The sequence below is a fragment of the Triticum aestivum genome, chromosome 1A, assembly GCF_018294505.1.
Source record: "Triticum aestivum cultivar Chinese Spring chromosome 1A, IWGSC CS RefSeq v2.1, whole genome shotgun sequence".
Taxonomy (NCBI): domain Eukaryota; kingdom Viridiplantae; phylum Streptophyta; class Magnoliopsida; order Poales; family Poaceae; genus Triticum; species Triticum aestivum.
In genome coordinates, this window is record NC_057794.1 from 306,711,016 (window position 1) to 306,723,512 (window position 12,497).

General features: G+C 47.1%; 2 protein-coding genes across 2 annotated transcripts; one reads left to right on the plus strand and one right to left on the minus strand.

Annotated features, from left to right (window-relative positions):
- Positions 1 to 1,693: 1,693 nt before the first annotated feature.
- Positions 1,694 to 9,452, plus strand: LOC123047388 (protein STABILIZED1). The gene is made up of 2 exons (XM_044470931.1): positions 1,694 to 4,709; positions 9,004 to 9,452. The coding sequence occupies exon 1, from the start codon at positions 1,823 to 1,825 to the stop codon at positions 4,688 to 4,690; it is 2,868 nt and encodes a 955-aa protein (XP_044326866.1). The 5' UTR covers positions 1,694 to 1,822; the 3' UTR covers positions 4,691 to 4,709; positions 9,004 to 9,452.
- Positions 9,453 to 9,867: 415 nt separating this feature from the next.
- On the minus strand, positions 9,868 to 12,038 carry LOC123047398 (AB hydrolase superfamily protein YfhM; the record flags this gene model as incomplete). Its single annotated transcript, XM_044470942.1, is given in 5 exon segments — positions 9,868 to 10,289; positions 10,425 to 10,660; positions 10,749 to 10,910; positions 11,687 to 11,904; positions 11,978 to 12,038. Coding segments are annotated over 5 exon segments (930 nt in total), but the record flags the coding sequence as incomplete, so codon positions are not given.
- Positions 12,039 to 12,497: the final 459 nt, after the last annotated feature.

Consider the following 12,497-nt stretch of genomic DNA (forward strand, 5'->3'; position numbering starts at 1 on the left):
CTTCCTATTCGGTGCGATGGCCTTGACCTTACTCCCCTGCAGCTGGCTCTTGGATGCCAGCTGGCTAGCTTCCCCTGCACTTACCTTGGGATGCCTCTATCTGATAGGCGGTTGAAGCTCGTTGACTTCCAAGACCTGCTTGACAAGTTAATTAAGAAGATTGCTGGCTGGAAGGCTAGGTGGATCTCCTCCACTGGAAGAATGGTACTCGTGAGGTTTGTACTTTCGGCAATGCCAATTTTCATGCTTCTGGCTGTTCATCAACCGAAAATGGGTCATCAAGCAAATCGATAAAGCTACGTTGTGCTTTTTTATGGTCTGGCTCTGATGCTGTCTGCTGTGGCAAGTGCCTTGTCCGCTGGACCCAGGTGTGCTCACCCATCTCTGTAGGCGGGCTTGGCATCCATGACCTTCAAGCTCAGGGGCGGGCGCTTAAAGTACGCCGGCTTTGGCAAAGCGTCACAGATCCGGATAAACCATGGCAAGGTCTGCAGCTCCCTGCTGACAAGCACGTTAAGGCTCTTTTCATTGCTTGTACCTCCATCAAAATTGGTAGTGGTATTAAGATATCCTTTTGGCATGATCACTGGCTCAACGGTGAGATTCCAGCTGTTTCGTTTCCTAACCTTTTCAAGCATAGCAAGAACAGAAGAATATCGTTGGCTGAAGGACTCACCAATAGAAAATGGGTCACTCTTCTCAAGCGCAACCCCGGCACCTAGGTGTTGCGTGAATACATTGACTTCTGGCACAGATCCAGTGTGGTCTCTTTGTCCAACCTAGAGGATGAGTTCATTTGGAAATGGTCAGCGGATGGAAGATATAATGCTAAGTCAGCTTACCTATGTCAAATCTGGGGCAAGATTGATTCTCCTCTTCCTGAGATCATTTGGCATATCAAGGTTCCACCAAGAATAAGATTTTTCAGTTGGCTCTTTGTACAGGGCAAATGTTTGACTGCGGACAACCTTGCGAAGCGAGGTTGGCCTCACAACCCGATCTGTCAATTATGCCACTTAGGGTGGGAGGATGGTCTGCACCTTGTATCTAGCTGCCCTTTCACGGCTGGAATCTGGGGCTATTGCCTGGCGATATATAATTTTCCATTCAACCTCTTACCTATTGCTCATACTGGCTCTATATTGGACTTGTGGTTAAAGGCTCTGGATCGTACAGGCAGGAAAAAGGACCTATCATCACTTATAATGGCGGTGTCCTGACAGGTTTGGAAAGAAAGAAACAGCCGCATATCCAACAACAAGGCAAACCACTTCCCGAAGGTCGCTGAGAACATTATCAATGAGCTGAATTCTTGGAGAATCGCTGGATTCAAAGGAGCACAATGGACAGGCGCGAGATAATTTCTTTCTCGCTTTCTTTCTTTTTCTAGTGTACATTTGTATAGCTTTTCCTTCCCCTTTCTGGCTGTTAGCCGTCCTGAACCTTGACCTGTATTTTTTGGAGTGTCTCATCCTATCTTAATGAATGAAATCAGCACAATGCTGTTTTTCGTCAAAAAAAAAAGAAAGATAGGATCGGAAAATACGTGTTCCTCGATCCCAATCGCATATCAGGGGGTGTGCGTGCTTGCCTTCGTAAAGATGCGCGTGTTTCTTAGAAAAAACGTAGTCACGCACGCACCGCCTCTAAAATTGTACTACACCAAGAGGGGCCCTAGACCTTGAGCTGGTCACGGCAAAGGCCGGTCACGCCCTCTCCCAATCTCCCCCGACCCAACCCATCTGCTCCGCCGCCGCTCTCCCCGCTCCTCTCCTCCCTCCAGATCGCCCCGTCCTTCTCCCGCCTCTCCCTCCTCGGCGACATGAGCGGCCCCGCCCCGACCCCGCCGCCGCCCCCTCCTCCGGCGGCGGCGCCCGCCCGTCCCGTGCGCTACGACTTCCTCAACTCCAAGCCGCCCCCCAACTACGTCGCGGGTCTCGGCCGTGGCGCCACCGGCTTCACCACCCGTTCCGATATCGGGCCGGCCCGCGCTGCCCCGGACCTCCCAGATCGCTCCGCCGCCGCGGCTGCTCCTCCCGCTGTCGGGCGCGGCCGCGGGAAGCCCCCCGGCGAGGACGAAGGCGGTGATGAAGGCGGCGACGAGGAGAAGGGATACGACGAGAACCAGAAGTTCGACGAGTTCGAGGGCAACGATGCCGGCCTCTTCTCCAACGCCGACTACGACGATGATGACCGCGAGGCTGATGCTGTCTGGGAGAGCATCGACCAGAGGATGGACCTGCGCCGCAAGGATCGGCGCGAGGCGCGGCTCAAGCAGGAGATTGAGAAGTACCGTGCGTCCAACCCCAAGATCACCGAGCAGTTTGCTGATCTCAAGAGGAAGCTGGCTGATGTGTCCGTGCAGGAGTGGGAAAGCATACCTGAAATTGGGGATTACTCGGCGCGCAACAAGAAGAAGCGTTTCGAGAGCTTTGTCCCGGTGCCGGACACTCTGCTTGAGAAGGCCCGGCAGGAGCAGGAGCATGTCACAGCGCTGGACCCCAAGAGCCGTGCGGCTGGTGGCACTGAGACACCGTGGGCTCAAACTCCGGTTACCGACCTGACTGCCGTGGGTGAGGGCCGCGGTACTGTGCTTTCGCTGAAATTGGACAGGCTGTCAGATTCAGTTTCTGGGCTTACTGTTGTTGATCCAAAGGGATACCTTACAGACTTGAAAAGCATGAAAATTACTAGCGATGCTGAGATCTCTGACATTAAGAAGGCGAGACTGCTGCTCAGGTCTGTGACGCAGACAAACCCAAAGCATCCTCCAGGTTGGATTGCTGCTGCCAGGCTTGAAGAGGTTGCTGGCAAGCTCCAGTCTGCTCGGCAGCTCATTCAGAGGGGCTGTGAGGAGTGCCCCAAGAACGAGGATGTGTGGTTCGAGGCATGCCGGTTGGCTAGCCCAGACGAGTCAAAGGCTGTAATTGCCAGGGGTGTGAAGGCAATTCCCAACTCTGTGAAGCTGTGGCTGCAGGCTGCAAAACTAGAGAGTAGTGATTTGAACAAGAGCAGGGTTTTAAGGAAGGGATTGGAGCACATTCCTGATTCAGTTAGGTTGTGGAAGGCTGTTGTGGAGCTGGCGAACGAGGAGGATGCACGGATGTTGCTTCACAGGGCTGTGGAGTGCTGCCCACTTCATGTTGAGCTGTGGCTTGCCCTAGCAAGGCTCGAGACATATGACCAGGCAAAGAAGGTGCTTAACAAGGCCAGGGAGAAGCTCAACAAGGAACCTGCCATTTGGATTACAGCTGCAAAGCTGGAGGAGGCTAATGGGAACACCCAATCTGTAAGCAAGGTGATTGAGAGAGGTATAAGATCTTTGCAGAGAGAAGGGTTGGATATTGATAGGGAGGCATGGCTAAAGGAAGCCGAAGCGGCAGAGCGTGCTGGATCTGTGCTTACTTGCCAGGCTATTGTGAAGAGCACTATTGGAGTTGGGGTTGATGATGAGGACCGGAAGCGAACATGGGTTGCTGATGCTGAGGAATGCAAGAAACGTGGTTCAATTGAGACAGCTCGGGCCATCTATGCACATGCTCTTAGTGTGTTTGTTGCCAAAAAGAGTATATGGCTTAAAGCGGCGCAGCTTGAGAAGAGCCATGGGACAAGAGAATCTCTTGAAGCCATTCTCAGAAAGGCTGTCACGTACAATCCAAAAGCTGAAGTGTTATGGCTTATGGGCGCAAAGGAGAAATGGCTGGCTGGTGATGTCCCTGCAGCTCGGGCCATCCTTCAGGAAGCTTATGCTGCTATCCCTATTTCAGAGGAGATCTGGTTAGCTGCATTCAAGTTAGAGTTCGAGAACAATGAACCGGAGAGAGCAAGAATGCTTTTGACCAAGGCCAGGGAAAGAGGAGGCACCGAGAGGGTTTGGATGAAATCAGCAATTGTTGAGAGGGAATTAGGAAATGTGAATGAGGAAAGGAGGCTGTTGGAGGAAGGTCTGAAGTTATTCCCCTCATTTTTCAAATTGTGGTTAATGCTTGGACAGATGGAAGACCGGATTGGCCATGTAGGGAAGGCAAAGGAGGTTTATGAGAATGGACTCAAACACTGCCCTGGTTGCATCCCTCTTTGGCTCTCGCTAGCTAGTCTAGAGGAGAGGATAAATGGCTTGAGTAAGTCGCGCGCTTTCCTCACCATGTCAAGGAAAAAGAATCCAGCTACACCTGAACTATGGCTTGCAGCAATTCGAGCTGAATTGAGGCACGGGAACAAAAAGGAAGCTGATTCTCTACTAGCCAAGGCATTACAAGAGTGTCCAACAAGTGGCATTTTGTGGGCTGCAGCTATTGAGATGGTGCCATGTCCGCAACGCAAATCAAAGAGCTCAGATGCTATAAAGCGATGTGATCATGATCCACATGTCATTGCAGCTGTCGCCAAACTTTTCTGGCATGACAGGAAGGTTGATAAAGCAAGGAGTTGGTTGAACAGAGCTGTTACTCTTGCTCCTGACATTGGGGATTTTTGGGCATTGTACTACAAATTTGAACTCCAGCACGGAAATGCGGACACACAAAGGGACGTTCTGAAACGATGCATTGCAGCTGAACCAAAACATGGCGAGAGATGGCAAGCTATAAGCAAGGCTGTTGAGAACTCACATCAACCAGTTGATGCCATCCTGAGGAAAGTTGTTCTGGCTCTTGGTGCAGAAGAAAATCCCAATGCTGCAGAACCCTAGTCCTTACTGTTTCGATAAGGTATTTTTCTGTTCCAATAAATATAAATTTGCTATCCTCATGCTCTGAAACTTCTGATGCATCATGTAGCTACTTCTCATTGTGTGTCAATTCACTATTATTCAGCTATAAGAGTAGCGACATATATTTTGGCACAGAGGGAGTACTTGAGATAAAATATATTTTTAGCAATTTATAAGGTTTGAGTTGCAAGTATGCATACCTCTTAACTAGAAGTAGTCACGCACCTTGTTGTGCCGTTTTCTTTGTAGTATCCCTTTGTTGGCTGTCCGCTTGGTGGATTCTTTTTTTTTCTGTTGTTTATTTCATGCGTGGAGTACTGCTGTATTACCCCATAAGAGGTTAGCACGCTTTGTTGACAGTGAACCACCCGGTGATTACATGGTTATTCTTGCCTCGCCTTAGTTTGTGGTTTCCTAAGGTAGTATGTAGATCAATGGATGAAATAACTAATGTCCATATCTTCTTGCCTCGCCTTAGTTAGTGGTTTCCTAAGGTAGTATATAGATCAATGGATGAAATAACTAATGTCCATATCATTTCATAAGGAAACACGACAAATATTTCATTCGACAGTACAAAACAAATCATCCAGCTCATAACATTTCAAATACAAAGTTTTCATCAATACTTCATCTACTTCTTGATTCAAAAGCCTTCGGACTAAGATTCCATTTGTTTACATGTAAGAGCTAGCTTATGTCATCTTTGCCAGGATTTCATGTCTTGAGCATTGGCTTTGAGTGGAGTTTCTGGTAATGCATGAATTATGCTAGCACAAAATTAGCCAAATATAATAATATATCAAAGTGCATGATCTAACTTCTTAGTTGTTTAGACAAAAGCCTCCAATTTCATACCAAACTACAGGCCTTCCTCCAAATCCGTGGAGGCCTATTTATTTCAGTGTTTATTTGATCCTAATAAATATCTATGATTAAGTGATATATAACAACATCCAAACAAAAAATTACTCATCATTGGTCAATTCCATTACCTCTGCTTGTGTCTACTGTTGGATGGATTCGATATGGACAAGCTTGTTGAACTATGGGGCACATTGCTTGAACATGATTATTCCAATATAAACTATGAAATCTTATTTCCAAGAATAGTGCTAGGATATTGTTGTACATGATTTCAAGGGTTGAGGTAATTAAGGACCTTGCTTTCCTTTAGTGGTGCAATTGACCCTTGACGCAAAATAAATATCAGCTACCTATGCTTCACTGCAGTAATGTTGAGTAAAGCCTAGTTTTCATATTAAGCATAAAATTTATAAGAAGCTTTCTACAATATAAAGTCTCTATTTGGTATTATGAGTTACTAAGACTCGTGCCATAAAAATTAAGAGTGGTTTAATATAGAGGTAGTAACCAGGGTGCTAAAAATATAAGATCTGACCTAACATGAAGCGATATGATCTTATTATGCTACTGTTTAACATTGTGATACATGATAGTTAAGAGGATGTGAGTGCACAAAACTACAAACTGATTTGAGGAACAGACCAGGTTTCCAGTTTACACTTAAGAGCATACTATTAGTTCCTACTTCCTGCTAGATAAATTAGCTATATATCTGAACCTTCTGAACAGAAATATAGTCTGCACATATTTGTAGTCACCTGAAAGTGTCATATATCATGACTATCTATTGCAATTTCTTCCCCAGTTCATATTAAGCTCGTGACTTGTAACATAGTGTAGCTGCAACTATGAACTTCAGTTAATTAGTACATAGTTTTCAGGAAGAAGTGAAGAGCACACATGTTCAATGCCCAAAATAATGTAGCCATGCAAATTCTAGACTTTTGTTGCATCTTGGATCTGGGGTGGCTAGATATGTACCACCATTTTTTTTTGACAGTTAGATATGTACCACTTAATCACATAAGAAACTCTATTCTCAATAATAATAATAATAAATCACATAAGCAACTCTAGCTGAACCAGGTCCAAGAGGGAGTGCTCACAAACACAGGAGAACAATCCCCCCCTCCCCCCCTAAAACACGGGTGTTAATAGGCAAAAGTCATCCTAGAAATCCAAACTCAGTGGAATAAAATTATACCATTCCATATTAGAATCCATGGCTCATCTCTTCGTCATATATTCCATATTGCTTCAGAATTCAATTAAGAGACAGGGGGTGGGGTGACACGCAGTGGCGGAGACCCTGGCCCCCCCTAACATCGCTGATTTGGTACTAATATAGCAATGAACAGTGCATAATTTAGAGAATAATACATGCATTAGTGTAGTTTGGCCCCTGTAATCCAAAGTATGTGTCATTTGGCCCCCCTAATCTTTAATTCCTGGCTCCGCCACTGGTGACACGCGGTGTACATTGTCGAGATGTACAGGAGGACGAAGAATACCATAGAATGCAGGGTAGATTGGGATGGACGGCCACTTCGACGCAACACGGCGCTGAGCTCCTGAAGACACGCGACAGTTCTGCAGAGAACAGCCGGCATACGTGTTGGCGTGTTGACCGCACTTGTACAGTAAACACGGGTCGGCAATGGCAAGCTTGCCGGCAGGGGTGCGGTCTCCAGGCGGTTCCGGCGTTGGCGAGCTCACCGGCAGGGATACGGCCGCCGTGCGGTTCCAGCGGCGCTGCGCTAAGCGGCTGTTCTGGAGATAACGATCGGCATAGTTTTTGCCTACACTGCTACAATATAACATACAGTTCAGCATTGCGAGCTCGCCGGTTGGGGTGCGGTCTCCACGTGGTTCCAGCGGCGGCGAGCTCGCCGGCACGTATGCGGCTGCCATGCGGTTCCAGCGGCGGCGAGCTCTCCAGCTGGGGCTGCAGCCTCCACACGGTTCGGGCAACGGTGAGCTTCCTGGCAGGGGTTAAGGACTCCACGAAGTTTCCATGACGACCAGCGAGCAGTGACGGGACTGGGCTTGAATGGAGGAAGAGGAAAATCAATAGAGAAGAAGTAGAACCAAGGACGACGGGAGGAGATACCGAGTGGCGCCGAGCATGGCGACATGCTTCGTATTTGAGCTTTGAATCTGATTGATAAAATATTTGAAAGTTAGAGGAGGTAAGCTGGCAAGGGGAGCACGGATTGGGAATGTGAAGCGGTGGAAGGAAGGTGATTGGGGGCAAGAAGAGGGTTCTCGAGGTGGGAGGCAGGGAGGGGGAATTGATTGCTTCTTTGCCCTCTGCTCTCGTTGCTGCCTCGACAAGTGTCCTCGACAAGTGTGTTTTGGCCCACTTGTCAGAGCTGAGTGTAGATGTGAACGGACGACCACCAAGTGAATCTTTAGAAATATATAAAAGTAAAATAGGAAAGAATGTACTGAATTGGCATGCGATTCTGCAAAGCACAAACTTAGGGCTAGTTTGGATGCTGTCCTGGGCTGCATGGCTGGGCAAATGTGCTGCCTGGCTTGGGCCTGGAATTTCGGATTTTTGTGGCCATTATGGGACGGAGGGAGTATAAGACATTTTAGATCACTAGTGAGGGAGTAGTTGTTTGGATTGTGCCTGGCCTAGGAGGTTGTCAAAGGAATCTACATGGCATTAACTTTAGAAGCACATAATTTCTTCACAGTTACATTATCCTGGAATACTTCTGTAGGCGATTCGCCAGGTTTGAATTTTGACCTGCTACAAAAATCAAATCAGATATAGGAGGTTACTGCTTGATCTTGCCTGCCGCCGGGAGGCGAGCTAGCCGAGTGATTAAGCAGCAGGCGGGACGTCGACGGTGACTACATGCGGCGGCAGCGGTTCTATTGCTGGATCATAGAGCTGATAAATTCAGTAAAGCTGAATCATAGATCAGCTCCCAACGAATTTGTGTGGAACTGATAATTAATCACCCAACAACACTTGTAATTTGCGAGCCAGTGTTTTTTCCAACAAAAATTCAAAATAGTGAGCATGGATATTAATATGTTGCTTGAAATTGCTCAAGATGAAATATCTTTTCTGGTCCTTGGTTGGAAAGGACGTATGTTTTCTGGTTGCTGCAATGGAACATGATCTGGATGGGTTCACATGTGATTGTGACAACACATCTGCAGTTTCTAACTGCAGTACTACCTCAGAAGCAGAATTAAGGACACTACCTCAGAAGCAGAATTAAGGACTGATATATGCCAAACCTAGTGTTTTTGTTGATGGAAAGTACTATATAATATGCCCATCAGACTGAGTCTAAAATGTAGCTCAATATCGATTTTCAACAGCTGGTTGTATTTCCTGCAAGTCTATTGTTTGCCTTGCGTTTTGCTGCCATCTTGCCTTACCTTATACGGCTTCCCTTATGCAGGTCATCCAAATATCGGGCTGAAGAGTTATAGATGACGGTGCGCCAGATAAATGCTCCTTGTAGTTTATTCAAGATGCCCTAAGCCCCCGACTGATGATTGTATCATGCATATCTGGTGGAGACCCCAAAATCATTTATGCCAAGCAAGCGGTGTTGATACTCATTTATACCAAGCGAGCGAGCTGGTGATCTCATATGTGCACTGCAAGATTTCTGGGAAATTGGTTCAGCTGGCTTTTGGTGATAGGAGGTCTGTCATGTACCGAAAGCGCCTTGTTGTAACTTTAAAAGAGTTAATGATCATCAACCCACTAATGTGCTTGTATTCTGTATTCCGGTACAGTATGTTACAAGATTTTAATGTTTGGAATGCATTTACGAAGTGGTCTGTTTGTTACCTGACGCATTATATTTGCTCACCTTTGTGGTAAAAAGTTATTCTTCTTCTACTCTTATAGCTTACTCTGAATGATGTAACATTCATTGTCTGTATGCTGGTAGTTTTGCCTATTGATTGAGTTTGCACTCGCACAAATGACATAAACTGCCACTTAAGCAGTTGATCAGCTGGCGTGCTGACTAAGAGTTGTTCCCAATCCTCGTGTTGCATGGGATTCCGTACTAGCCTACCTGGAGTCACCCAAGGGTCAAATGTATACAATGCACTTCTCGTGTGTAGCGACCATAATCTCACACAGCTGTTAAAAACATGGAGTTGTTATAGCCAGGATGATTCACCCCTTGGGGCATACGAGGCTAGAGACCATTCGATCCCTGGGAATTCCAAGTGAAATTCAGATAGGTTTTTGGCGAAATACACGATTCCCACGAGGACTGAACACTGGCGTTCTAGAGGACAGCACGGACCCAACATACATACGTATATTTATTATTAAAGGTTGTTGATGAAACTAGCATATCCTTCACTTCACAGGAAGCACGCATCATATGTTCATAACACTGCAGAATGTGCACGGAGTAGGGTGCTCAACCAAGTGCAGGCCAAGCATAATAGACTTATAGACCCCGTGTGTCAAGCCACAGGATGGTCCTTGAGGAAGCCAAGGAGGAGCTCGTTGACCTTGTCCGGGAACTGCTCCTGAACGAAATGGCTTCCTTCAGGGATGTAAGTGATCTTCAGATCCGGCGCAAACTTCTCCATGGTGCCATTTTTCAACACGGCCTCGACCCCGGGGAACTTGATCACGTAGTCTTTCTCCCCCATGACGACGAACACCGGGACTTCGAATTTTGGGTCTTCGATTGGTTGCCTCTTATGGAGAGACCTGTCAAGCGTTGCAGCACACATGTAATACCTGTCAATACTTGATGAACCTAATACCACAAACTATTGAGTCACCACAACGGCACATAGTCTAGGCACCTTTAAGAGAATGGAAATTAGTAGTCCCTGCGTTTACCTGTATGGCATCTGCAGTGGATACACGAAACCTGATTTCTCATAGAGGGACGTGTAGACTGCAAGATCCTCCTCGGTGAACCACTCTGGAAGGGGAGTCGACAGGTCCGCGAGATCCGTGATTTCTTGATCTTCCTTCGCTGTCGGGATTTCGCTTCTAGAGAAGAGAATGTAGATGGTGTGCACGACTCGCTTGACGTCATACCTGCCAAAGTCTGCCTCTGCTCTTCCTGGTTCCTGCACAGCGCAAGCTTTTTGTATCATATCATGAGAAGAACTCTCTAGTCATGTGCTTGACATGGGACTTTCAGGTTAGGGTAAAAACCCGCCAACGCAGTATATAGAAGCCTTCGGGCATGGCAGTGAAGGAGGAGCCACCGTGAAGAAAAGGGATGCCCAAACACATAACACCGCATGTGCGGCTGGGGTGACGAAGAGCAAAATCATAAGCTAGCATGGCTCCGAAATCCTTTGCCACAAGGTAAGCCTGATGCGAAGCAAAATGGAAGTTATCAGACGAGAACGTTGAAGAATAGCACTGTTTTTAGTGAGGGAATTATCTTATTTTGTATGCTTAAATAATGATCAACGTCGACCAGAAGGGCATGTTTGACTCTCGGTGCTGCCTATATCCCATTGAGTGCCAGCTTAAAACACATCAACTCGATGGAACTGATACCAATCGATAATTTTATACTCTAGATGAACAAATGAAACAGCAGAACTGTGACAAATTTGCCTCTTAAAAGTGCGAGAGAGTACTTTTAAGCACGCTATGAATAAATTGTAATTGTGTCGATGAAACATTAGACCTGTTTCAGAAGAACAATATACCTGTTTTCATAGGTATACATTAATTCTGGAAATATATTACAGTAATAGACTCAAGTGGTCGCCCAACAAGTGAACAACCCAGCTCTCACATAAGATGGAGGAAGAAGACATGGTTATGTGTTTGTAACTACACCAACTCTACCATGATTTCCTGTTTAAAACCTCCATAAATTTCTGCAAATTTCTTACATATTTAAGCAATCAATCTCAACTTCTTCAAATATCTAGTTTCATCTGAATTTTTCTCCCACAGGACCCTGGACTAGTAGAACTCACAGTGACTGTTACGGCCATGTTAGTAACTCTGTACGACCACCATCCCACGCTGATTTTAAGAGACTAACAACAACCAAGAATTCCCTTTTCCCCCAATCCGAACTGACCCCTGATTCCCCCGAAAGTGTCCAATAATTCAGGGCTAGATGGCACCTTGGGGACGGAGAGCGCATCCAGGAGGGCGAGGAGATCCTCTGTCAGGTCGCTGTACGCCGCCGCCTCCGGCTCCGGCGGCTGGTCGGAGAGGCCATACCCCCGCCAGTCCGGCGCGATGGCACGGTACCCGGCGGCGGCCACGGCCAGCATCTGGTGGCGCCACGAGTACCATATCTCCGGGAAGCCGTGCAGGAACAGCACCGTCCCGAGCTCGCCTGCAAGCAAACAACGGTCACCACTCACATCGGCCGGCCTGCCGCGGGCGTGGTCGAGGGAGGGGGCACTGACCTGTGCCTGCTTGCGCTACGTGGAGGTTGAGGCCTCTGATGGCGAGGTGGCTGTGCTCGATCCGCTGCTCCACCATGGCCATGGCTTGCGCCGCCCTGCTCCTCTCCCGCGTCACTTCTTGGAAGGCTTTCTGATTGCCCGTTCTTTCTTTAGACTTTAGAGCTTGTGGATGGAGATTGCCGGCTTGCTGGTAACAACGACAGTTAGTCCGGAGAGGCGGAGATGCTGCCGAAGAACAGAGAGCGCCAGTTTTGTCTCTAGTACTGCCCACCAACTACTATAGCTTCCACAAAGTTTATCGACGACCGGGATAGTGCTGGTCGGCCGGTTGGTTCGTCTTGCCCATCAACGTAAGTTTTTTCCTCTTCAAACATTCTGATTTTATTAGCTCCTTCGTTCACAAATATAAATGTTTTAGATATTTTATTATATAGGCTGTATACATAATGAAATGAGTGAACAAATATACTACTACCTCCGTTTCAGTTTATAAGTCCTACACGTATACCTAGGTTGCCAA